Source organism: Liolophura sinensis, chromosome 8, assembly GCF_032854445.1.
Source record: "Liolophura sinensis isolate JHLJ2023 chromosome 8, CUHK_Ljap_v2, whole genome shotgun sequence".
In the NCBI taxonomy this organism is placed as follows: Eukaryota; Metazoa; Mollusca; class Polyplacophora; order Chitonida; family Chitonidae; genus Liolophura; species Liolophura sinensis.
The window spans coordinates 56,674,456-56,702,423 of record NC_088302.1 but is presented as its reverse complement, the minus strand read 5'-3'; the positions used below and the strand labels follow the sequence as shown (position 1 = coordinate 56,702,423).

Here is a 27,968-nt window from a genome sequence, read left to right as displayed (position 1 = left end):
TTTCATAGGTGCATACACATGTATGCCTGTGTGTATGTAAGGTCAGAAAAACTGCATGAGAGATAGAAGTATGGTCAATTTTACCCCTGACAATGTTGCATATTTGCCCAATTCTGAAAGTTCTTTTCATCTCATAAAGGTTTTTAGGTTTATTTGGATGGAAGGATGGATATCCTGCTCAAAAAATATAAGTTTCAACACCGAATATTTTATGACATTTTTAGAGCTCTAAAGATTCACTTTTTGGTGTGAAATTTGAGGTCATTTAGCATAGGTGATATTTGTTTTGCATGTCCTGTAGTGGGCTGGACGTATATATTCAAGGAAAGATCTTGTGTACTTACTAGCATCAAGGAGTGATGTAGTTTTACCTTGTGGGAAACCTCTGACCTCTGTGTTAGGGTTCTCTAGCCAGGTCCTGCCATTCACCTTAACTGTCTGTGAAAGGTCCAAGCCTGCCAAAGCCTCTCACAATTCCTGCACAAAAAGCTAAATTGTCTTTGTCAACTTGATGTTTGACTTGAAATTTTAGGGCTTAGTCTGGGCTGGGCTGCAGGCTTTGGCAGATTTCTACAAGGGCGACAAGGGCAATTATAAACGTATCCGAGAAATAGGGCAAAAAAAATGTCTAAAGCACAAACTGTGTGTATGTAAGTATGTGCCAAGAGAGGTTACAGCAGGAGTTGCCCCTACATGTATCTGTTTGATGTTAAGAAACAGAGCAGTGCAAAGGTAAAAATACACCAGTTCAGCATTCCCAGGTAATCTGAACTATGTCCACTATGTTAATGTTTAGAGATACCGTTATCTGTAGATGTGCCTAAGAGACAGGTACAAACTGCATGTGGTCTCTTAGAAACCTACAGTGGAGTGTGGCCACCACAGGCAAGCACAAGTACATGGGGGTAAGGGGGTGGGGTGGCAGTGATGCTTATGCTCCAGACCCCAACAGTTGTAAGAACATAGCGATGAGTGTGTGGGAGTGGACAGCCGTTGTCTGCTTGTCAGTGGTGGTACGGGAGAGGGCAACTCCCTGAACGATGTTGCGATGGGTGAACGAGGACTGTGTGCTGTGTTTGTATAGGATTTACACTCAGTCCTCCGCCTCTTTAAATCCTCTTCCTGCTGCGAAGACAACAGAGGTAGCCAGCCCCTTCCTGGCACAGGCCTGGAGTGTGCTAAACCCACCGTCTCCCCCTGCCCTGCAGCCGGCCCCCACCATCGTGTGCATTAGGCTTTGGGGCTCTCTGCCACAATCTGTGGCCTAGAAATATTGGTTTCATTTCACTAGTGTGTAGTTGGGCAAGCCTACATGCTTTCTCATTTTCCCTGTTAAAAACATAAACATGAATGTTTTGGTTAAATGTACCTACTGTTTACTTGTACAAATCTGCAAGCTTTCAGCCTTGATTACGAGTGTTGCATGCTCGTTTATTTTTTATCTAATTCTGGTAAATTAGTACTTACCTATGTGTTTTATGGTACAAGCTTACTTGCTGTGAATTCCTGGAGGATTTATATTAGTCTTCACATATGATAGTTTGTAGGTTGTTCTCAATCTGCTTATGACTCTTGCAAAACACACATGCATGGACAGAGTCTGACCTTAACCATTTCAGGGGGATTTTCCTGTAATTGAAATATTTTCAGGTTCTCGGAAGTGCTATAAATCTGTCGCAGGCATTTTGATGTGCACATGGGTATGGTGGTTAAAACTGTAGTTGTATATTTGGATTGGTCTGTGGTTAAAACTGTAGTTGTAGGTTTGGATTGGTCTGTGGTTAAAGCTGTAGTTGTAGGCTAGGATTTGCCTGTGGTTAAAACTGTAGTTGTAGGCTAGGATTTGTCTGTGGTTAAAGCTGTAGTTGTAGGCTAGGATTTGTCTGTGGTTAAAGCTGTAGTTGTAGGTATGGATTTGTCTGTGGTTAAAGCTGTAGTTGTAGGCTAAGATTTGTATGTGGTTAAAGCTGTAGTTGTAGGTATGGATTTGTCTGTGGTTAAAGCTGTAGTTGTAGGCTAAGATTTGCCTGTGGTTAAAACTGTAGTTGTAGGCTAGGATTTGTCTGTGGTTAAAGCTGTAGTTGTAGGCTAGGATTTGTCTGTGGTTAAAGCTGTAGTTGTAGGTATGGATTTGTCTGTGGTTAAAACTGTAGTTGTAGGCTAGGATTTGTCTGTGGTTAAAGCTGTAGTTGTAGGCTAGGATTTGTCTGTGGTTAAAGCTGTAGTTGTAGGTATGGATTTGTCTGTGGTTAAAGCTGTAGTTGTAGGCTAAGATTTGTATGTGGTTAAAACTGTAGTTGTGGATTTGGATTTGTCTGTGGTTAAAGCTGTAGTTGTAGGCTAGGATTTGCCTGTGGTTAAAACTGTAGTTGTAGGCTAGGATTTGTCTGTGGTTAAAGCTGTAGTTGTAGGCTAGGATTTGTCTGTGGTTAAAGCTGTAGTTGTAGGTATGGATTTGTCTGTGGTTAAAGCTGTACTTGTAGGCTAAGATTTGTATGTGGTTAAAACTGTAGTTGTGGATTTGGATTTGTCTGTGGTTAAAGCTGTAGTTGTAGGCTAGGATTTGTCTGTGGTTAAAACTGTAGTTGTAGGCTAGGATTTGCCTGTGGTTAAAACTGTAGTTGTAGGCTAGGATTTGTCTGTGGTTAAAGCTGTAGTTGTAGGCTAGGATTTGTCTGTGGTTAAAGTTGTAGGCTAGGATTTGTCTGTGGTTAAAGCTGTAGTTGTAGGCTAAGATTTGCCTGTGGTTGAAACTGTAGTTGTGGATTTGGATTTGTCTGTGGTTAAAGCTGTAGTTGTAGGCTAGGATTTGTCTGTGGTTAAAACTGTAGTTGCGGGTTTGGATTTGTCTGTGGTTAAAGCGGTAGTTGTAGGTATGGATTTGTCTGTGATTAGAGCGGTAGTTGAGGGCTAGGATTTGTCTGGTTAAAACTGTAGCTGCGGGTTTGGATTTGTCTGTGGTTAAAGCTGTAGTTGTAGGCTAGGATTTGTCTGTGGTTAAAGCTGTAGTTGTAGGTATGGATTTGTCTGTGGTTAAAGCTGTAGTTGTAGGCTAGGATTTGTCTGGCAAATTTGGCTTAACTTGATTTTCAGCTATTGAATTACAGATGAAGAAGTTATAGGAAGGTAGACAACTCTGTTGGAAATAAAGGTGTGGCCCAAACTAAACAAAAAGTGTACTCATTAATAAATTTTAGGGTCACTGGTCCCTGTTCATTTCATTGCGGCAAAGGGGATTTTCCTTTACAGTGAGACATTCTGTGGTTGCAGTCTTAGCTGATAGGTCATCAAATTAGATGTAATTGAGCGTGAGTGAAAATCATGCATGTTGATAAGGTAGTCACATGGAGTTGGAGGGGCTTTGAGACCTCATGCGAGCTAAGCCCTATTTACCACATGTCTTTTTCAGATAGCTGCATTCCAATCATCTATTTCTGGATCATTAATATTATGAAAGTAAAGTGACTGGAAGTGTTCGGCATGTTTTAATATGTTATTGTATTAAAATTATGAGGTGAATGGTTTAATTTGATGCGGCTTTTATAAGGGGTCACCTCATTTCATGGCCTGGCCTCAGTCAGTTTTAATAACCTTGTGATTTGTTCATTCGATTGGAACTTCAAATCAGTGAAGTTATTATTATTATTAGTCATGATATTATTCTCCATGGTTGAATGATCCAGTATCATTTATTGACCGTACAAGTTTGAAACGAGCTCAAGTGGTTAAGACTTGTTTTTTTTTTTTACCTTGGTTGAGAATGTCTTATCGACATTTGTAAGACAAAATTGGAAAAATCTATAACAGCCATCTACTTGCTGAAACATTTTTTCTGAATGCAAATTTTGTACTCTTTTATTTTCATAAAATTATAGGTATAAGATTTTACCTTTTTAAATCAGTGTTTTATTAGCCATTAGTGCATGTAAGTCTTCTTAGTATGATGACCCTTCAGGTAAGAAAACTGTATTGGCATAGTCAGGTATTGCGTAATTGGTTAATGAACTACATGTACTGCACATACATGTATGTCAAAACATAATTGGGTGTCATCTGAGCATGTATTACATGTGTTCTACATAATAGCACTTAGCAGCCCTGAGGTTAGTCTCTGTTATTAGCCATTTGCATGCTAGGTTTTTCAATCTGTTGTTTGTATCTTACGCGTGATTTGACGTGGCACACGCCTTCCATCGCTCATTTGTGATGAGCCACAGTAAGCATTATTGTCTTAATTATTTGTGTGAAGTTAGAAAAGAATTCTGTGTGTATGTCTACAGGACCCCTGTTGTATAGAATACAGGTATGCTCCCTGGAGACAAACTGTCTCTCTCTATACCTCAAGACACTGAACAGCTAACACACAACTCAGCAATAAGAGTAATAAGGTATCCAGATTTACTCACCACTTTGCCATGTGCTTGATTATTATTGCAGGATTACCTGTGATTATTAAACAATGCAGCATTGTACTAGCACATGTGTGTGTTCTACACACATTTACATTGTGCCAGTATTAATATTACAATATTCTGGAACAGGCACATGAAGGAATTTATAAGTATCCAGCAAAAACTATGATATTTATGGAAAAGGAAAATCAATAAGATTCTCTGAATACCTTTACAAATGCATACATGTAACACTTTGTTAAGATGCATACATGTAACACTTTGTTAAGACACATACATGTAACACTTTGTTAAGACGCATACATGTAACACTTTGTTAAGATGCATACATGTAACACTTTGTTAAGACGCATACATGTAACACTTTGTTAAGACGCATACATGTAACACTTTGTTAAAATGGACATTTAGTGAAGAGTTGTGACTTATTAAATGCTTGCCTCATAACTTAGTTCAATTTAGGGGCCTCTGTGGCTCAGTTGGTTAGCGCACTAATGATCAAGGAGCCTCTCACCAATGCGGTTGCTGTGAGTTTAAGTCCAGCTCATGCTGGCTCTCTCTCCGGCTGTACATGGGAAGGTCTCTCAGCAATCTGCAGATGGTCTTGGGTTTCCCTCCGGGCTCTGCCCGGTTTCCTCCCACCAAAATGCTGGCCGCTGTTGTATAAGTGAAATATTCTTGAGTACGGCGTAAAACACCAGTTAAATAAATAAATAAACATAACTTAGTTTAAACTTTGTAATTGATACTTACTGTATAGCAGAAATTGTTAGTTTGGCAAAAATAAGACATTCAAAGTTTAAAATTTCCAAATTGCTATCTAACAGAATACACAGTTAGACATCAGAGTACCTGTAATGTAGCCTATTTGACCAAATATAAAGGGTGTGTTTAGTGATTGGATACAGTGAATGTTGAAGGCTACATGTGTGCATATTAGAGTAGGAAAGGTGTAATAATGGTGCAGTCTTACCTTGTCTGTGTCTGCTGGGTCAGAACTGCTACAAGCATTTGATGAACACTATCAGATGTATAAGTAAATCTTCCCTCTTCTCATATGTTTGATTTAATTTTGCTAGGCTAGATTGACGTGATTGCGGACAGACACAGTTTGATCCCTAGGTAAATCCTCAAAGTCTTTGGTCCGAGTCTGAAGACTCGCCGGGTGGCGGCTCAATTGTCTGATTGTTTAATTCTAGGAGTGAGACTTCATTGGATTTGGACAGGACAGCTTGGATTTCAGTTGAGCTGGACTTAGTTGACCAGTGGCCACAGTGATATGTTTACTGGCTAATGCTGACCAGTGAAATAGGGTGTTATTCTATCCACTGACCAATCAGCAGAGGCAGACCACGTGCCTGGTGGTCAGCATGGACAGCGCAGACTTATATCCACCAAGCCAGCTGCTTCACAAGCTTTTTCTCAAGAAGCGCTCACTTTGTTTTAGGGCAGTTTCTTCCAAACTTGCAGAGCCGTGGGTTGTATTGTGCTGACTGAAGGACCCCCACAGGACAGAAGTGCGCCAGCCTTTGTGTCCAGTCCACCTGCCTGCTCATTGTCCATTGAGCACCCCCCACCCACATACACTGGTCAGCCGTCTGTCCCTTTATCAGATGGATATGAAGAGTCTGATAGTCTGTTATCCCTTTCGCTAACAATCGCTACTGACCTTTCTCTGTCACCCAGGACAATGAAAAGCCTACAAAGTTACCTGACCTAACCAGATTTGGTGACAAAGTTTCTCCAGTTTTCTTGTTTGTCCAGCAAGTAATTATAAAAGGCGCCTACGATTCAGGCCAGCTGTTGTGTTCTCAAAAGATGAGAGGTTTCCAGATTCTCTATTGAACTTTCAAATCTTTTGAAAAAACATTTTCTCAGACTTTTCCTAACAATTCCTATTTGTTAGTGGAGAGGTTGAGAATATTTAAGTGGCTATAAATGCTGATTAATTGTGGAGTAATTGCAAATGCCCTTCGTTTGCCCTTCACAGATGTAGACTTGTCTACCCCTGCAGCAGCTCATGTCTCGCATTCAAAATTCTAACAGTTGAAATCGAAATCAAAAGGTGTCAGTAAAGAAATGTACTCACATATTCTTTGTTCACCTCAGTCATATTTGTTCTTGCATTGGTTGGTAATAAAGCCCTCAGGTTTATTGGAATGTCCAGAAATCCACTTTATCTGGAAAATGGGAAAATAGCAAAATGTACAGTACGTGTTTTGTAACTGAAGACATAACAATTCTGTGCATGTACTGTTATTATGGGAATATGTCATTAATAATGAATTGTGTGTTTATTTATACATGTAGCTTGATTGTTGCACCAAGATGTTACGAGTGATGCTAACCCAAACATACCAGAGATGCTTAGCACCCAGAGATTTGAGCAAGGCAACAGGACTGGTTGGCCCTGTGTCCATGTAATGCTGGGTGGTTTGTCATGTACGGTGTTAAACCCGAGCATATGTACATACATACCAAAGAGATATGCTACAATCCTCTTATTTGTTGTTCATTTGTTACTGTTAATCATCTTGTATGGCATCAGCAGACAGCAGGTTATCCTGCCTGTGATCTCATTCACAACTTGTATATAAGTTTTCAACATTCTTTACTTCCTTACCATAAGAGATCAGAAATATAGGCTGATTTCACAATAAAAAATCAACCAAGAAACTTGGTTTGAAATTTAATGATAATAAAAGATATTTTAGAATTTTGGTATAGAGGATAGGAAGTAAAGAGGAGAGAATGATGAAGGTAATGAGTTACAGACATTCATATACATGTAGATATAGCTACAGAGCCTGATTTGCACCAATGCTCTCCCTTTCTTCAAATGCTCAGTTCAAGTATCGGACCTTCCTGTTTGTTTAACTTCTATTGTCAGGTGTTATCTGTGGATTCTGATATGTTCTTATGTGTGACAGAAGACAATGACAGTCTGTCTATCCAGTGTGAGCTATAGGGCTGAGGTTAGTGGCCTGAAGGCCTAGAGCCCTCTACTGTCCTGGGTCTGGGGCATGGGTGATCAGCCACCCAGCAGGGCTGTTTATTTGGAGGGTTTGGTGAGAGAAAAGACAAGTCAATACAAAAGAGCTGTCAAATCCTCTACATATAGCTTGTCTTTGGAGAGGTGATCAGTCAGTTCTTTGATGCTGAATTATCAGGTAATAACAAAATACACCAGTACCACACAGTTAATTCCTGAACATGTGACCTTGGCAGTTATGTGAGTGGCTATAGGGATTGAGGCTGTGTAGTGAGTGGCTGGATACATACAGCAAACAGCAACATATAGTGTACTACACACAACAAATCACACAGTTGTCACTTGACATTAGGCTGTTTTAATGAATGAATAAATGAAAGGAGTACAGACAGGAATGGGCATGGTATAAAATGCATTTTCTCATAGAACCAACAGGCAAAAAAGTTCTTAAATGGTTTGCTTCTTACATGTATTTGGGAATGCTGTGCATGTGTGAAGACCCTCAAGGTTTTGTAATTTGCAACCATTCACTATTTGTTACCCAATATAGGTGAGAAGGTGCATGTACTAAATACACATGAGCAAGAATTTTTATATTAAATGAGCAGATCACTTCACACATTTTGATATATGAAAGTCTGTGCCCTTAACACCCTGTGGTTGATTGTTCTCTGATTGTTAACAACAGTTGATTATTCACTGATTGTTAATATAAGTTGATTTTTCTCTGATTGTTAACATAAGTTGATGCACCAGATCAGGAATATGTTCGGTGAATGCCATCAAGCAGCATCAAAGCTACCAGTGATCTTGTCTGTGCTAACACCTCTGTTGTGTACTGCACCAGATCAGGAATATGTTCAGTGAATGCCATCAAGCAGCATCAAAGCTACCAGTGATCTTGTCTGTGCTAACACCTCTGTTGTGTACTGCACCAGATCAGGAATATGTTCAGTGAATGCCATCAAACAGTATCAAAGCTACCAGTGATCTTGTCTGTGCTAACACCTCTGTTGTGTACTGCACCAGATCAGGAATATGTTCAGTGAATTTCATCAAGCAGTATCAAAGCTACCAGTGATCTTGTCTGTGCTAACACCTCTGTTGTGTACTGCACCAGATCAGGAATATGTTCACTGAATGCCATCAAGCAGTATCAAAGCTACGAGTGATCTTGTCTGTGCTAACACCTCTGTTGTGTACTGCACCAGATCAGGAATATGTTCAGTGAATGTCATCAAGCAGCATCAAAGCTACCAGTGATCTTGTCTGTGCTAACACCTCTGTTGTGTACTGCACCAGATCAGGAATATGTTCAGTGAATGTCATCAAGCAGTATCGAAGCTACCAGTGATCTTGTCTGTGCTAACACCTCTGTTGTGTACTGCACCAGATCAGGAATATGTTCAGTGAATGTCATCAAGCAGTATCAAAGCTACCAGTGATCTTGTCTGTGCTAACACCTCTGTTGTGTACTGCACCAGATCAGGAATATGTTCAGTGAATGTCATCAAGCAGTATCAAAGCTACCAGTGATCTTGTCTGTGCTAACACCTCTGTTGTGTACTGCACCAGATCAGGAATATGTCCAGTGAATGTCATCAAGCAGTATCGAAGCTACCAGTGATCTTGTCTGTGCTAACACCTCTGTTGTGTACTGCACCAGATCAGGAATATGTTCAGTGAATGCCATCAAGCAGCATCAAAGCTACCAGTGATCTTGTCTGTGCTAACACCTCTGTTGTGTACTGCACCAGATCAGGAATATGTTCACTGAATGCCATCAAGCAGCATCAAAGCTACCAGTGATCTTGTCTGTGCTAACACCTCTGTTGTGTACTGCACAGATCAGGAATATGTCCAGTGAATGCCATCAAGCAGTATCAAAGCTACCAGTGATCTTGTCTGTGCTAACACCTCTGTTGTGTACTGCACCAGATCAGGAATATGTCCAGTGAATGTCATCAAGCAGTATCAAAGCTACCAGTGATCTTGTCTGTGCTAACACCTCTGTTGTGTACTGCACCAGATCAGGAATATGTTCAGTGAATGTCATCAAGCAGTATCAAAGCTACCAGTGATCTTGTCTGTGCTAACACCTCTGTTGTGTACTGCACCAGATCAGGAATATGTTCAGTGAATGTCATCAAGCAGTATCAAAGCTACCAGTGATCTTGTCTGTGCTAACACCTCTGTTGTGTACTGCACCAGATCAGGAATATGTTCACTGAATGCCATCAAGCAGTATCAAAGCTACCAGTGATCTTGTCTGTGCTAACACCTCTGTTGTGTACTGCACCAGATCAGGAATATGTTCACTGAATGCCATCAAGCAGCATCAAAGCTACCAGTGATCTTGTCTGTGCTAACACCTCTGTTGTGTACTGCACAGATCAGGAATATGTTCAGTGAATGTCATCAAGCAGTATCAAAGCTACGAGTGATCTTGTCTGTGCTAACACCTCTGTTGTGTACTGCACCAGATCAGGAATATGTTCAGTGAATGTCATCAAGCAGCATCAAAGCTACCAGTGATCTTGTCTGTGCTAACACCTCTGTTGTGTACTGCACCAGATCAGGAATATGTTCAGTGAATGTCATCAAGCAGTATCGAAGCTACCAGTGATCTTGTCTGTGCTAACACCTCTGTTGTGTACTGCACCAGATCAGGAATATGTTCAGTGAATGTCATCAAGCAGTATCAAAGCTACCAGTGATCTTGTCTGTGCTAACACCTCTGTTGTGTACTGCACCAGATCAGGAATATGTTCAGTGAATGTCATCAAGCAGTATCGAAGCTACCAGTGATCTTGTCTGTGCTAACACCTCTGTTGTGTACTGCACCAGATCAGGAATATGTCCAGTGAATGTCATCAAGCAGTATCGAAGCTACCAGTGATCTTGTCTGTGCTAACACCTCTGTTGTGTACTGCACCAGATCAGGAATATGTTCAGTGAATGCACATCAAGCAGCATCAAAGCTACCAGTGATCTTGTCTGTGCTAACACCTCTGTTGTGTACTGCACCAGATCAGGAATATGTTCACTGAATGCCATCAAGCAGTATCAAGCTACCAGTGATCTTGTCTGTGCTAACACCTCTGTTGTGTACTGCACCAGATCAGGAATATGTCCAGTGAATGCCATCAAGCAGTATCAAAGCTACCAGTGATCTTGTCTGTGCTAACACCTCTGTTGTGTACTGCACCAGATCAGGAATATGTCAGTGAATGTCATCAAGCAGTATCAAAGCTACCAGTGATCTTGTCTGTGCTAACACCTCTGTTGTGTACTGCACCAGATCAGGAATATGTTCAGTGAATGTCATCAAGCAGTATCAAAGCTACCAGTGATCTTGTCTGTGCTAACACCTCTGTTGTGTACTGCACCAGATCAGGAATATGTTCACTGAATGCCATCAAGCAGTATCAAAGCTACCAGTGATCTTGTCTGTGCTAACACCTCTGTTGTGTACTGCACCAGATCAGGAATATGTTCAGTGAATGTCATCAAGCAGCTATCAAAGCTACCAGTGATCTTGTCTGTGCTAACACCTCTGTTGTGTACTGCCACCAGATCAGGAATATGTTCCAGTGAATGTCATCAAGCAGTATCAAAGCTACCAGTGATCTTGTCTGTGCTAACACCTCTGTTGTGTACTGCACCAGATCAGGAATATCAGTGAATGTCATCAAGCAGTATCAAAGCTACCAGTGATCTTGTCTGTGCTAACACCTCTGTTGTGTACTGCACCAGATCAGGAATATGTCCAGTGAATGTCATCAAGCAGTATCGAAGCTACCAGTGATCTTGTCTGTGCTAACACCTCTGTTGTGTACTGCACCAGATCAGGAATATGTTCACTGAATGTCATCAAGCAGTATCAAAGCTACGAGTGATCTTGTCTGTGCTAACACCTCTGTTGTGTACTGCACCAGATCAGGAATATGTTCAGTGAATGTCATCAAGCAGTATCGAAGCTACCAGTGATCTAGTCTGTGCTAACACCTCTGTTGTGTACTGCACCAGATCAGGAATATGTTCAGTGAATGTCATCAAGCAGTATCGAAGCTACCAGTGATCTTGTCTGTGCTAACACCTCTGTTGTGTACTGCACCAGATCAGGAATATGTCCAGTGAATGTCATCAAGCAGTATCAAAGCTACCAGTGATCTTGCCTGTGCTAACACCTCTGTTGTGTACTGCACCAGATCAGGAATATGTTCAGTGAATGTCATCAAGCAGTATCAAAGCTACCAGTGATCTTGTCTGTGCTAACACCTCTGTTGTGTACTGCACCAGATCAGGAATATGTTCAGTGAATGTCATCAAGCAGTATCAAAGCTACCAGTGATCTTGTCTGTGCTAACACCTCTGTTGTGTACTGCACCAGATCAGGAATATGTCCAGTGAATGTCATCAAGCAGTATCAAAGCTACCAGTGATCTTGTCTGTGCTAACACCTCTGTTGTGTACTGCACCAGATCAGGAATATGTTCAGTGAATGCCATCAAGCAGTATCGAAGCTACCAGTGATCTTGTCTGTGCTAACACCTCTGTTGTGTACTGCACCAGATCAGGAATATGTCCAGTGAATGTCATCAAGCAGTATCAAAGCTACCAGTGATCTTGCCTGTGCTAACACCTCTGTTGTGTACTGCACCAGATCAGGAATATGTTCAGTGAATGTCATCAAGCAGTATCAAAGCTACCAGTGATCTTGTCTGTGCTAACACCTCTGTTGTGTACTGCACCAGATCAGGAATATGTTCAGTGAATGTCATCAAGCAGTATCAAAGCTACCAGTGATCTTGTCTGTGCTAACACCTCTGTTGTGTACTGCACCAGATCAGGAATATGTCCAGTGAATGTCATCAAGCAGTATCGAAGCTACCAGTGATCTTGTCTGTGCTAACACCTCTGTTGTGTACTGCACCAGATCAGGAATATGTTCAGTGAATGCCATCAAGCAGTATCGAAGCTACCAGTGATCTTGTCTGTGCTAACACCTCTGTTGTGTACTGCACCAGATCAGGAATATGTCCAGTGAATGTCATCAAGCAGTATCAAAGCTACCAGTGATCCTGTCAGTGCTAACACCTCTGTCGTGTACTGCACCAGATCAGGAATATGTCCAGTGAATGTCATCAAGCAGTATCAAAGCTACCAGTGATCTTGTCAGTGCTAACACCTCTGTCGTGTACTGCACCAGATCAGGAATATGTTCAGTGAATGTCATCAAGCAGTATCAAAGCTACCAGTGATCTTGTCTGTGCTAACACCTCTGTTGTGTACTGCACCAGATTACTGGTGCAGTACTGCTTTATAGCGTGAATGCTTTGGAACCCTAGTGTCAGTTTTGTTTCACAATAAAAAGTTGGCTTCATATTAGGAATTTGTAAAAGTTAGTCTAGTTCCTCCAAGGATTGGGATACCTTTTCAGTGTTTATTGGATTATAAGTAGGCTTTAATATTGCATGGATGTGGTCAGATGGAATGTAGTGGCTACATGTCTCCTGCAGCTTTGCCAGTTTCCATGTATCTGGTTGTGAAGCTCTTGGTTATCGGTTCAAACTCAACCATGGTTACTTTACCACATGTAAATCGGCTAGATAGACTGATATCGCTGGTCACATTGGGAGTAATGCTTAGAGAGATGTTCAGTTATAATGAAGTTACACTATAACTAGACCTTGGGACTTGTGTACAGGTAAACTGAAGATGACACTGAGGGGTGACAAAGACTGATCAGTCACAGATTGTACAGGTATTATCTCTCAGTTGTTTTGGTTGGGAGTGGAAAGTTTTGAATCCCGCGGGTGTTTGGGAGTGGAGAGGGACACTTCAGATTCATTGTTAACCTGCCAACATGGGTATGAAGTAACTTATTTCTGCCAGCATTATGTGGATGGGTGGGCTAGGCCAAGGGTTAGGTATAAAACTACTTTCCTAATACCGTATTTCCTCCCTGTGAACACAGACACATGGCTGGTAGAATGCATGTACCTTTAACCAGGTATGCTGAGGTCAAGCTGAGATCAGCTGGAATCAAATAACATGACGGGTTTCACTTCACACACACAAAAAAATCCCGCATTCTGTCCATGCTTTGGAGAAGTTTATAATGCATACAAATTCTCTTCAGGATTGAGGCTGGAGAACAGAAAATTCTTACCTCTGTCTGCGTGACAAAGTGGTAGAAAACACCAGTTTGGATCAGGTTCTGTGTAAATGTTGAGACATTAAGTATTGTCACAGTAAGTTGCTGACCTTAGAAGTGTTGTTGAATCATTCAGAGTATACAGGTATTCAGGGTATACAGGTAAGAATGTGAGACTTTTGTGAAAGGTGGGCGTCCAGGTTTGTTTCTGTGTGGCTATTATGCCTCTGACCTTGCATCCTGTTCTGGAAAATTTTCTTACATACGAAACTAAATTGATTCAAAACACACCAATTGACCTGTGAGGAACATTTGATATACATCACACCTGGATTCTTTCATGTGTTGTACCTGTATAGAGTTGTACAGGTAAAAGTTGTTGGCTATTTCCTACAAACTGATAAAATCATCTGATGGAATACATCAGCTCTGGTCAGATATAAATTCATAGTGACACATGCCCATGTGTTATTCTTCTGTGGGATGGGAGTGTTCCTTAGACATCATGGTGAATGGCTTGACAAAGGTTTTCAGTAAATAAGGAAAGCTCCGGATTCATGTTGTTGTGGTTGACTCTGGGGAGCTAGTGATTGTAGCAAGGTCTTGTACATGTATCAAAACTGTGTGAAGATAGAGTCGATGATTTAGTAAACAGGATTGGAAGGTGGGATGTCATCTCCCTGCTGTCATAGGTGAGTGGTTTTGAGAAGGCAAACAGGTTGTGGACAAAGGTTGAGGTGAAGCTTTGGACAGCTAAGGAGATAGCGTCTACTGTCTACATCAAGTCAGTATTGTCCAGCAACACAAAAAGTTTAATTACCATCTCATTGAGGGCTTAATGTTGTAAGGGCTGGTGCTGCACACAGGCTATGCTATCCTGATTTCATGACAGATTTTAGTTGATAGCAATACATGTACATGGGATGAATGCTCTGATTTCTTTAGGGTGGCTGTGGAAGTGAGATGTTGGCCAGTGTCAATTTGGGGTGGCCGTGGCAGCGGGATGTTGGCCAGTGTCAATTCGAGTTGGCTGTGGCAGTAGGATCTTGACCAACATTAGTTTGGGGTGGCCGTGGCAGTGGGATGTTGGCCAGTGTCAGTTCGGGGTGGCCGTGGCAGCGGGATGTTGGCCAGTGTCAGTTCGGGGTGGCCGGGGCAGTGGGATGTTGACCAGCCTCAGTTCGAGTTGGCTGCAGCAGTGGGATCTTCACCAGCCTCAGTTTGGGGTGACTGTGGCAGTGGGGTGTTGGCCAGCATGGGTTTGGGGTGGCCATGGTAGTGAGGTGTTGGCCAGCGTGGGTTTGGGGTCGCCGTGGCAGTGGGGTGTTGGCCAGCATCAGTTTGGGGTGGCCATGTCAGTGAGGTGTTGGCCAGCGTGGGTTTGGGGTTGCCATGGCAGTGGTGTGTTGGCTAGCGTCAGGTTGGGGTGGCCATGGCAGTGAGGTGTTGGCCAGCGTCAGTTCATTATTGGCAAATAACTTTTTCCCCCCAACCATTTACTCAAATGTAATTGGTGTCTCCACCTTCAATATTATTATGTACATGTATGCAGAAAATCAGTGATGGTCTGGGTTTTGTTTGGGTTTTTTTTGTTGTTTTTTCATTTTATTTTTTATTTCACTTGTAAGATTTTGATGGAAAGTTGATTCAAATGTGTGAAATCTTAACTGCGGAAAGAGAAGCACTCATGACAAGTTTAGCCAACCTCTCTAAAAGATGATGTGTTACTTAACAATTCATAATGCTGATGCAAACTTGAGTTTTACCCAGTCTGTAACTCAGTGGACATTTACCAGTGGATGTACATGTAAACACAGTGTATTCAGCTCATGTCTCTACAGTGGAACTGAGTTCTTCTTTCTTTGTATTTGCAGGCATCATTTCCTACACAGAGTACCTGTTCTTGCTGTGTGTGCTGACAAGTAAGTACATATAGATGTGTGTTTATTACTTCTGCCTGCCAGCCTCTCTGTCCCTTGTGGGTGGGATACTGGACTGAGACCTGGAGTGCTGTGTGTCGGGGTGTCTTTGATTATCCTCTGAGGGGACCCAACCCTAGTGTTCAACCTGACCCCAGACATCCTGACCAGACTACATGTTTGAGGCTATATCAACAGTCGTGACTTTCTCTCTTCCTATGAATAAAACTGCCCTGCCCCAAATTCCAGCCTTTTTCTCTCCTGATAAAGGCCCTTATTTCAAGACTGTCCCTAGTATTGTCATCCTTACATTAGGGTCCCAATGTGTTGAGAGGAACAGAGATATAATGATACAGTGCCTGGGGCAATAGGGGTGGGGGAAAGACCCATATATGGTTTTGTGAGAGATGTGAAATTCACCCAATATGGGAGACATCTTGAAGAATAGCACACAGTGGTGGTGTGCAACATCTTGCTTATCATCTTAACCTGTGCATGCTTAAGTTTAAGCAGTCAGTAATTATATTTATAATTTGTCTTGATTGATTGATGTTTGATTCAGTTTAGTTGGTGGACTAGCTGAAAACTGAACTTGTGAAGGATTACAGTAGCCAAGGATGCTGCTTCTCCACTTGTATGCCACTGTAGTTGAGTGAGGTGGCTGAGGTTGTTACTGCACAGGCACATGTAGCTTAAGACTAAGTATATTCACACGGTGCCCCTGGGTCTCTTCAGCTGATGCTTGCCCCAAGGAAATTGTGATCCTGTTAATAGTAGACTCAGCCTATCTGATAACCTTTACCAGAACAAGGATACATGGGTTAGCTGCTGAGCCAGGGCTTTTGTCTGCCAAATAACAGGAAGCCCCATCTGCTTACCATTGTTTTACCTGACCGATTATTAATATGTTGATAGATGGAAGACAAGGCTGATGATGGGAAAGCTGTGGGCCAGGTTACAGCAATCCACAGCACATGTCTCAACCACCATACCCTGCCCCCACCATCATACCCTGCCCCCACCAGCATACCTTGCCCTCAGTACCCAGTGCAGTTATCTGATGTGACTTAGTAACCTGGATTGACTTGTCTTATTTGTCTTGTTTTCCTCTCAGTCTATGCTGTTCATAGCGTCAGAGTGTATCTAGTTGTTTTCCTTTTTGATGTTTAAGGTCAGAGTGTGCATCGGTTCATTCATCTTTTGTACAATGTCTGCTTATAACTCTTAGTGTGTACAATGTCTGCTTATAATTCTCAGTTTGTACAATACCTGCTTATAATTCTCAGTGTGTACAATGCCTACTTATAATTCTCAGTTTGTACAATGCCTGCTTATAATTCTCAGTTTGTACAATGTCTCCTTGTGATCCTCATTTTGTACAATGCCTGCTTATAATTCTCAGTTTGGGCAAGGTCTTCTCATAACTCTCAGTTTGTACAAGGTCTGCTCATAACTCTCAGTTTGTACAAGGTCTGCTCATAACTCTCAGTTTGTACAAGGTCTGCTCATAACTCTCAGTTTGTACAATGTCTGCTCATAACTCTCAGTTTGTGCAAGGTCTGTTCATATTTTTCAGTTTGGGCAAGGTCTGCTCGTAACTCTCAGTCTGTGCAATGTCTGCTCATATTTCTCAGTTTGTGCAAGGTCTGCTCATAACTCTCAGTCTGTGCAATGTCTGCTCATATTTCTCAGTTTGTGCAAGGTCTGCTCATAACTCTCAGTTTGTGCAAGGTCTGCTCATACTTCTCAGTTTGTACAAGGTCTGCTCATAACTCTCAGTTTGTACAGTGTTTGCTCATAACTCTCAGTTTGTGCAAGGTCTGCTCATATTTCTCAGTTTGTACAATGTCTGCTCATAACTCTCAGTTTGTGCAAGGTCTGCTCATAACTCTCAGTTTGTGCAAGGTCTGCTCATACTTCTCAGTTTGTACAAGGTCTGCTCATAACTCTCAGTTTGTACAGTGTTTGCTCATAACTCTCAGTTTGTGCGAGGTCTGCTCATATTTCTCAGTTTGTACAATGTCTGCTCATAACTCTCAGTTTGTGCAAGGTCTGCTCATAACTCTCAGTTTGTGCAAGGTCTGTTGATATTTCTCAGTTTGGGCAAGGTCTGCTCATATTTCTCAGTTTGTGCAATGTCTGCTCATAACTCTCAGTTTGTGCAAGGTCTGCTCATATTTCTCAGTTTGTACAAGGTCTGCTCATAACTCTCCGTTTGTACAGTGTTTGCTCATAACTCTCAGTTTGTGCAAGGTCTGCTCATATTTCTCAGTTTGTACAATGTCTGCTCATAACTCTCAGTTTGTGCAAGGTCTGCTCATAACTCTCAGTTTGTGCAAGGTCTGCTCATATTTCTCAGTTTGGGCAAGGTCTTCTCATAACTCTCAGTTTGTACAAGGTCTGTTCATAACTCTCAGTTTGTACAGTGTTTGCTCATAACTCTCAGTTTGTGCAAGGTCTGCTCATAACTCTCAGTTTGTGCAAGGTCTGCTCATATTTCTCAGTTTGTACAATGTCTGCTCATAACTCTCAGTTTGTGCAATGTCTGCTCATAACTCTCAGTTTGTGCAATGTCTGCTCATAATAATCAGTTTGTACAATGTCTGCTCATAACTTTCAGCTTGTGCAATGTCTGCTCATAACTCCGTCTGTGCAATGTCTGCTCATATTTCTCAGTCTGTGTAAGGTCTGCTCATAACTCTCAGTCTGTACAATGTCTGTTCATAACTCTCAATTTGTACAATGTCTGCTCATAACTCTCAGTCTGTGCAATGTCTGCTCATAACTCTCAGTTTGTGCAAGGTCTGCTCATAATAATCAGTTTGTACAATGCCTGCTCATAACTCTCAGTTTGTGCAAGGTCTGCTCATAACTCTCAGTTTGTGCAAGGTCTGCTCATAACTCTCAGTTTGTACAATGTCGGCTCGTAACTCTCAGTTTGTACAATGTCTGCTCATAGCTGTCAGTTTGTACAATGTCTGCTCATAACTCTGAGGTTACACATACTTTTACAGATGGTTACATGGTCTTAGATCAGAGGATCTGTGGACAGCTGATGTATACACATGCACATACACTCACAACATGATCAATTCTCATTGGATCACTGTGTGGGTAACAAAGCCATCTTTATTGTTTGGTCCACAGCTATAGTAATATACCAATATCACTTAATACCTGAAGGTTACATGTACCAGACGAGATGGGCATCTACCCATGTACGTGCACTGGATACAATTTGCTACCTGGAACCATGTGATTTTGCCTAAACTTCAGAGAATTTCTGAAGATGAAATTGCACATCTTACAATGCCTAGAATGTCAAATCTGTGTAATTGATTTCCCAAGAAACATTTATTTTTGGAACATTCAGTTTCTGAAATACAATTACATGTACATGTACTGTCGCCTGACTCGGATCCGTTGCTGACCAAAAGTTCCTTACCCCTTTACCAGTTAGGTCCAAAGTTCAGATCCAGCTCCTGTTAGTTCAGCCCCTCAGGTTTGTGTATAGTGTTTTGTAAACTATCTGATAATATATGATGATCTCACCTGACAGGTTTCTTCCACTGAAACATCTGGCAGTTTTTATACAAGTGAAAAATTAATAACTAAATAAATAATATTATGGGGCTCTCAAAGCCATTTGTGGGTTTGGATATTTTTGGACCTTTGGAATTGAATTATCATCTGTACTCATAAATGTTAATTGCAAGACGAATTTGTCAAAACTTTAATTTCCGGTACCACAAACTCAGCTGATTGTGACAAAGCTTTTAAATTTGGACTTAAATCAGAAGATACTTTGTGGAATATTAGGCCCCTGGTTCTTTCCCCCACCCCCAACTGACTTCCCCAGAGTAATGATCCAGGTATTATGTCACTGTATCAGATCACTTGTAAGAGTGGAGTTTGTCAGGATCAGGTAGAAAAACATGTAGGTAAATATATCAATTTGGATGGTCAGATGCCCATGTCCAAGGTGTCAAAAGTTAATTACCATTTACCTGTCTGAATTATAATGTATGGGAATGGTAGCCTGCTGTAGGTGTTGTAGCTGTAGAATCTGCCCTTCTAACCAGCCATGCCAGCAGAATAGTGAGTATAGCGGTCTGGTTCTCCATGCCAGAACCCTGTCTGTTATTGTAGGGGGAGAAGCTGGGAATATAACATGCTCCCAACCTGTCATGTAAACACAACACCTTTCCACATATGATAAAAGTTTCCTTGTTTAGTCTCCTGATTTGGGCCAGCTTAATGATGGCTGGAGAAAAATCTGCTGAGGGTAAAGCTCTAGTTTCTCTGGACCAGAGAGTGGGGACATCAAATACTGTTATTATAGGCTATTGCAAAAGACGAGTCATGATAAATACACTATCTGTCATTCATTATGCTTAGTCCATGTCTTTGTATAGACATGTACATGGTGTGCCAGTAAATAAGGTCAGGGAAATCAACAGGTTTCTTTTAATAGTTATATAATAACATTTAAGTAAAGGGATAAGGCTAGTTAACCTTTTGATGATGCCATTGTTTTCTCAGGTGAGTAGTTTATGAAAGGCCAAGAAGTAAGTCATCAGATGAAAGACCATTAAACACTGTTTAGTAAAATAGTTTGATTAATATTTCTTCCAAAAAAATTTCAGACTAGTAAAATGCAATTAAATTTGCGGATTCTATGGTGGCCTTTTCTGACCATTGATGCCACATTATCACACATAGAATGCTAGATTTAGTAATCCATAATGCATGTGCATTTAGATACATGAATGCAATTGCTGAATGTTTTCCTGGACAGTGTCTAGTGGTTTTTCATCTGATGTATACTTCATTTTAGTGTTTTCTAAGTTTTGCCACATGTAATGATTTGAATATACCAGAGTTCAAGGGTGTTACCATTTTAATGACTTAATTGTTTTGTAAGGCCGTTGATATCAGTGAAGACATGTATACTACCTAGGATTCTTAAAGATCCTTTCAGAATAATCACATGCATTTGCAAAGCTATCACAGATTGTTCAGTTTTGAAGGAGGCATGTGTGTTTAACAAACACTTGCTGCAGCCCATACTTTGGTTTTCCTTTCTCTTTTTTCTTCAGCTGTTTTCACAGGTGGTTTTGTGGTATAGTGAATTGCTCAAATGGTGCTTTCATATTAGACAAATAACTGCTTGCGAAAGCTGTTTGCCTTGTAAATTTATATCACATGTTATCTGTCTTAGATTATTCTGGATGTTGCATGTGAAGGAAAAACAAATTTGGAATTGACAAGAGACGAGGGGTAATGCAAGCTGATCACAAAGACGAAAGGTGTTGGTTTCTGCTTCCTGTTTCTACGCACTCCTCGGAGGATGCCCTTTTAGCGATGTGGAGTGCTTGTTTACGATATGCGTCATCAGACAAGATGTATATTTATTGTCCTCTTGATGTGAAGAAGCTTGGTGTGTGACCTTCCGTGTACAGTGACTTGTCAGGCAGTCTGCTCTAAGGAGTAGTCGTTTGGGTTTGGCTCTCACCTATAGGTGCCGTAATGAATACTGTTGTGATTTGTGGGACGAGGAGAAACTGTAGGTAGAACTCTCTGGGAAATCTGGTAAGATTGGTCCAGAAGGAATCGCGCTGTGATACTTGGCAGGTACAAAAGCGGTACCTTGCAACAAAAAAGGTCTCATGAGGAAAGAAAGAGAGCTGGCTTACCCGGAGCCTAGTCTGAGGGCTTTGTACTGGGTGGGCTTGGATCAAACAGAGAAAATGTCAGAAACTGATACAAGATTACTCATCAGTTTGTGTTTGTCTGGAGTAGATCTACTTGCAGTCAACACACAGCTGCAGATTGTCAGCCCCCTTAACCATTGTTGTGAGATATAACCACTTAACACATTTGCCCTTCTCAGCAGCAAATCCAACAGGTCTATCACATTCTGGTTAACCACATTGTGTTTTTGCCATTGTCTCTACCTCAATTTCGTTGTGGTATTGATGTGAGTTTTCTCATGCTCTTCACCCCTTTAGTCTCTGTCTTCATCTAGACTTGAATCCATCCCTGTAATTTGAGCTTCACTCTACTACTTTGATAGTACAGCGTATGTACATGTTCACAGCTAATGTATGAGTACATCCACATGCTTTTCAGCTTGAAATCATAGACAAGATGATCATGATTTAACAGCACCTTGACAATATTACAGCCAAGTTTGAAATGAATTGCACAGAAATGTTTTAGTACATGTCTTGTGGATAAAGTACAGTTTTCCAGCAGGTTACTGGGTACATAGTAGTGGTCAGCAGGAGTATTGTTGTATGATATGCCCTGTTTGTTGTGGATGAAGTACAGTGTACAGTTGTACATGTGTATGTCCAGCAGGTTAATGGGTACATTGTACTGGTCAGCAGGAGTAATGTTGTATGATACGCCTTGTTTGTTGTGGATGAAGTACAGTGTACAATTGTACATGTGTATGTCCAGCAGGTTACTGGGTACATTGTACTGGTCAGCAGGAGTAATGTTGTATGATACGCCCTGTTTGTTGTGGATGAAGTACAGTGTACAGTTGTACATGTGTATGTCCAGCAGGTTACTGGGTACATTGTACTGGTCAGCAGGAGTAATGTTGTATGATACGCCTTGTTTGTTGTGGATGAAGTACAGTGTACAGTTGTATATGTGTATGTCCAGCAGGTTAATGGGTACATTGTACTGGTCAGCAGGAGTAATGTTGTATGATACGCCTTGTTTGTTGTGGATGAAGTACAGTGTACAGTTGTACATGTGTATGTCCAGCAGGTTACTGGGTACATTGTACTGGTCAGCAGGATTAATGTTGTATGATACGCCCTGTTTGTTGTGGATGAAGTACAGTGTACAGTTGTACATGTGTATGTCCAGCAGGTTATTGGGTACATTGTACTGGTCAGCAGGAGTAATGTTGTATGATATGCCTTGTTTGTTGTGGATGAAGTACAGTGTACAGTTGTACTTGTGTATATCCAGTAGGTTACTGGGTACATTGTACTGGTCAGCAGGATTAATGTTGTATGATACGCCTTGTTTGTTGTGGATGAAGTACAGTGTACAGTTGTACATGTGTATGTCCTGCAGGTTACTGGGTACATTGCACTGGTCAGCAGGTGTTATGTTGTATGATATGCCCTGTTTGTTGTAGATGAAGTACAGTGTACAATTGTTCATGTGTATGTCCAGCAGGTTATTGGGTACATTGTACTGGTCAGCAGGAGTAATGTTGTATGATACACCCTGTTTGTTGTGGATGAAGTACAGTTGTACATGTGTATATCCAGCAGGTTACTGGGTACATTGTACTGGTCAGCAGGAGTAATGTTGTATGATACGCCCTGTTTGTTGTGGATGAAGTACAGTGTACAGTTGTACATGTGTATGTCCAGCAGGTTACTGGGTACATTGTACTGGTCAGCAGGAGTAATGTTGTATGATATGCCCTGTTTGTTGTGGATGAAGTACAGTGTACAGTTGTACATGTGTATGTCCAGCAGGTTACTGGGTACATTGTACTGGTCAGCAGGAGTAATGTTGTATGATATGCCCTGTTTGTTGTGGATGAAGTACAGTGTACAGTTGTACATGTGTATGTCCAGCAGGTTACTGGGTACATTGTAGTGGTCAGCAGGTATAATTCTGTATGATACGTCCTGTCTGTTTTTGACCAGTTACACTTGTTGAGTAGATGGCCGCTGTTCCGCAGATGAAGGTATATTACCTTTCCTGATCCCTGCTACCACCCATATGGAGTTAACATGTAAAATGTCTGGTTGTGGAAATGTATCAGTTTTCTCGTTGCACTTGCTAGTACAAGATTTGTAATGTTTCTGTGTCAGTGAAGTTCAAAAACATGCCTGCCACATGTTGAACGCCGGTTACCAAAATAATCTCTCACAAATAGGTGTTGACATTTTAGTTTTACAGGAGAATCATGACTACGAACCGGTACTTCCATTCTGAGCCCTAACTAGCCCCAATCACCTGGCCTCAACTAAAACCTTGTTTCTCTCCTATCTTATGATATCAATTTAAGCAATATGGTTTTCATAGATGTAATGCATCAACTTTGAACTCACCAAACCTTTTCCCACAGCACACCTATCACGACCCACTATAAATAGGAGTTTCTCTGACCCCTAAGTACATCTCTGCTCTCTGTGTACTATAGCAGAGTTCAGTGCTGGCCTGTTTCACAATTTGTCCCCTAGCCATCATTCCACACCAATTCCAAGCATTAGCTGACAAATGTAGTTACAAGGCTTATTAATATACATACATTATAAAGCGTTATTATCCGCACAAATGACCACCTTTTATAGATGTCCAGGAAATTTTTTTATTCACTAACCAGTTCTCTGGTATTAGTTGTTACGTGTCCAAAGTGGGCCAGGCGATTGACAGCTTTCTTTGTGGGAGGGGAGGGAGAAGGTGGAGGGTGATAAAGAGTATATTTTCAGAAGTTGTGCAACCTCTGGGATGGCATCAAGCGGCATATGGTGCATGCCGTGTCTCCATCAGTTCTATTTTCAATTCACCGGAAAAATGTGATGCGAAAAAAGGTGCTCTTGATGATGTTGTGCTTCCCTGGCTGGTGTGTTACCCCGCGAACTCTAGCAGACAGGTGTTAGTGACGGGTTCAGAGGACCTAGCTTGGCTGACATGGGAATTCCTCGTCTCAGTCTCCCAGAGGAACACTCTATTGGTGTCAGCTGGGAGACAGGTGACTCCAATTCCTCCAGGCCAGCACAGCCATCAAGGTGTATTTGTTTTAGCAGTGTTGTATCCTCAGAAACACCCACCGTCCTCGATGGCGAGGCCGGGCCTTGGGGGTTGAGCTTAAGAGGAGGTGAGTACAGACAGAAACTGGAGATGAAAGAAGGGTGGGGAGGTCCACAGCATGCCCCACTGGTATTTCCTTCGGCCGGTAGTTTGCGGTTGGTGTTGCACCGCTTCCCATCCATAACAATGCCAAAGCGTGACTTTCTTACCAGACTACACACTTACAGATTAATAATAAACTTAGACAATTGGAATATTATATTTCCACCTTTATCCTGACAGCAGTAATCTTTGCTGGGTGAAACATGCAATATATTTATCCAGGAAAGAAGCTGTGAAGCGAGAACAAGCGGTTGATTTGGATGAGTGCTATCATGCATCCATAAATGCCAAGCTTTTCTAATTCTCATAGATCATTCATTACAGAATTAGTTTGTTTTAATTTCAACCCTGAACCAAAATTTTGATCCTTATAATTGAGAGTTAAATGAATGGAAAGAGATACATTTAGTTGATCTAAAAAAAGAAAGCCTTTATATACAGATAGCATGTGGATGGCACTAACACTTTTTTTTTTAAGATTGCTACATGTAAGATATTTTTGTACATTATATGCTGGTATTCACCCAGGGTGAAAAGCTTCATAATCACTCATAATGTGGTTTAGGTGGTTTTACATGGTCATTGTGCATCACTGTCTTCTACCAATGTGGCATATACACATAGATCTCAATCTGCACACAACGCTCTGTGGGGTTGTCAGTTTCTTACAGAAGTCTAGTTGTTTATCCCAGGCAATCTGTCTTTCTATAATCTTTACAGTCTCGTGTATGTATGCCCTCTCAGCATCTCTGGATAATTTCCAAAAGAGCACTGTCATTTCTTTGAAATGTCTCATGTCATCTTGACGCTGCAGTCACTGATAATGACTGTACACGGTATTATAATAATTCAGGTCACCTAAATTTTGAGATTGAGGACAAAAGGTGTTGCCTACCTGATCTGTATAGCACTTGGTTTAATTGTTCAGGTGAGGTAATCCAAGTTAGGTGAAAACCATGCAGTGTGATTCAGCACCAGTCTCTTCCAAAACAGCAGATTTGTCTCTCATTCATCACATCCACTCATTCTACCAATAAAGGCTTAAGATACTTGTGGATGACTTGAAATCGTGAAACAGAAGTTGCTAGGATTCTTTGCCGAGTTCCTGCTCATTGAGATCCTCGGTTATCCAGGTATCAATGATAAGCTTATTAAACACTATGCTGTTAAAAAAAGCTCAGCTCAGTCAAATCAAACTGATAGTCCTTCCCTGCTCATTAGCGAGTCATCTCTAATTAATATATGATCACCATGCCATTAGTATCTAAAAACAGGCTTCACATGGAGGGGACAGTTTTTTTTCATTAATTTGACTGACGTGTGCATCATTGTAGATATAGACTCGTCACGCTTTTGGCCGTACTAAAAAAAAATTTGAGTAAGACCTGTGTAAATGAGATGTCTACACCTGGTGTATTAGACTGGACTGGCTAACTTTGTACTTACATGTTCCTGGGTGAGCCATGGGCTGTGTCTGCCACAGTCTGACACCTGCATGCTCACCTGGTGTATTAGACTGGACTGGCTAACTGTACACTTGCATGTTCCTGAGTTAAGCCATGGGCTGCATCTGCCACAGTCTGACCCCTGCATTCTCACCTGGTGTATTAGACTGGACTGGCTAACTTTGTACTAACATGTTCCTGGATGAGCCATGGGCTGTGTCTGCCACGGTCTGACACCTGCATGCTCAGCTGGTGTATTAGACTGGACTGGCTAACTTTGTAGTTACATGTTCCTGGGTGAGCCATGGGCTGTGTCTGCCACAGTCTGACACCTGCATGCTCACCTGGTGTATTAGACTGGACTGGCTAACTTTGTAGTTACATGTTCCTGAGTGAGCCATGGGCTGTGTCTGCCACAGTCTGACACCTGCATGCTCACCTGGTGTATTAGACTGGACTGGCTAACTGTACACTTACATGTTCCTGGGTGAGCCATGGGCTGTGTCTGCCACAGTCTGACCCCTGCATGCTCACCTGGTGTATTAGACTGGACTGGCTAACTGTACACTTGCATGTTCCTGACTGAGGCATGGGCTGTGTCTGCCACAGTCTGACCCCTGCATGCTCACCTGGTGTATTAGACTGGACTGGCTGACTGTACACTTGCATGTTCCTGAGTAAAGCCATGGCCTGCATCTGCCACAGTCTGACCCCTGCATGCTCACCTGGTGTATTAGACTGGACTGGCTAACTGTACCCCTGCATGTTTATGAGTGACCCATTGGCTGTGTCTGCCACAGCCAGACCCTTGCATGCTCACCTAGTGTATTAGACTGGACTGGCTAACTGTACACTTGCATGTTCCTGAGTAAAGGCATGGCCTGCATCTGCCACAGTCTGACCCCTGCATGCTCACCTGGTGTATTAGACTGGACTGGCTAACTTTGTACTAACATGTTCCTGGATGAGCCATGGGCTGTGTCTGCCACAGTCTGACATCTGCATGCTCACCTGGTGTATTAGACTGGACTGGCTAACTGTACACTTGCATGTTCCTGAGTTAAGCCATGGGCTGCATCTGCCACAGTCTGACACCTGCATGCTCAGCTGGTGTATTAGACTGGACTGGCTAACTTTGTATTAACATGTACCTGAGTGAGCCATGGGCCGCATCTACCACAGTCTGACACCTGCATGCTCACCTGGTGTATTAGACTGGACTGGCTAACTTTGTACTAACATGTTCCTGGATGAGCCATGGGCTGTGTCTGCCACAGTCTGACCCCTGCATGCTCACCTGGTGTATTAGACTGGACTGGCTAACTTTGTACTAACATGTTCCTGGATGAGCCATGGGCTGTGTCTGCCACAGTCTGACCCCTGCATGCTCACCTAGTGTATTAGACTGGACTGGCTAACTGTACACTTACATGTTCCTGGGTGAGCCATGGGCTGTGTCTGCCACAGTCTGACACCTGCATGCTCACCTGGTGTATTAGACTGGACTGGCTAACTTTGTAGTTACATGTTCCTGAGTGAGCCATGGGCTGTGTCTGCCACAGTCTGACACCTGCATGCTCACCTGGTGTATTAGACTGGACTGGCTAACTTTGTAGTTACATGTTCCTGGGTGAGCCATGGGCTGTGTCTGCCACAGCCAGACCCCTGCATGCCCACCTGGTGTATTAGACTGGACTGGCTAACTGTACTCTTGCATGTTCCTGAGTTAAGCCATGGGCTGCATCTGCCACAGTCTGACACCTCCATGCTCACCTGGTGTATTAGACTGGACTGGCTAACTTTGTATTTACATGTTCCTGGGTGAGCCATGGGCTGTGTCTGCCACAGTCTGACACCTGCATGCTCACCTGGTGTTTTAGACTGGACTGGCTAACTTTGTATTTACATGTTCCTGGGTGAGCCATGGGCTGTGTCTGCCACAGTCTGACACCTGCATGCTCACCTGGTGTATTAGACTGAACTGGCTAACTGTACACTTACATGTTCCTGGGTGAGCCATGGGCTGTGTCTGCCACAGTCTGACCCCTGCATGCTCACCTGGTGTATTAGACTGGACTGGTTATCTGTACACTTACATGTTCCTGGGTGAACCATGGGCTGTGTCTGCCACAGTCTGACCCC

The 27,968-nt window shown here is 42.1% G+C and overlaps 1 protein-coding gene across 6 annotated transcripts in view; it reads left to right on the top strand.

Moving 5' to 3' along the window:
- LOC135472447 (calcium uptake protein 3, mitochondrial-like) overlaps positions 1-27,968 on the top strand; it is a 98,638-nt gene that overhangs the window by 30,324 nt on the left and 40,346 nt on the right. For 5 of the 6 annotated variants that reach the window (XM_064751961.1, XM_064751959.1, XM_064751960.1 and 2 more), the window contains exon 4: positions 15,439-15,486. In XM_064751961.1, the coding sequence (XP_064608031.1) occupies positions 15,439-15,486 (48 nt within the window). Of the gene's footprint in view, positions 1-14,016; positions 14,073-15,438; positions 15,487-27,968 lie in introns of those variants that run through there. The other variant, XM_064751962.1, reaches the window with a different exon arrangement.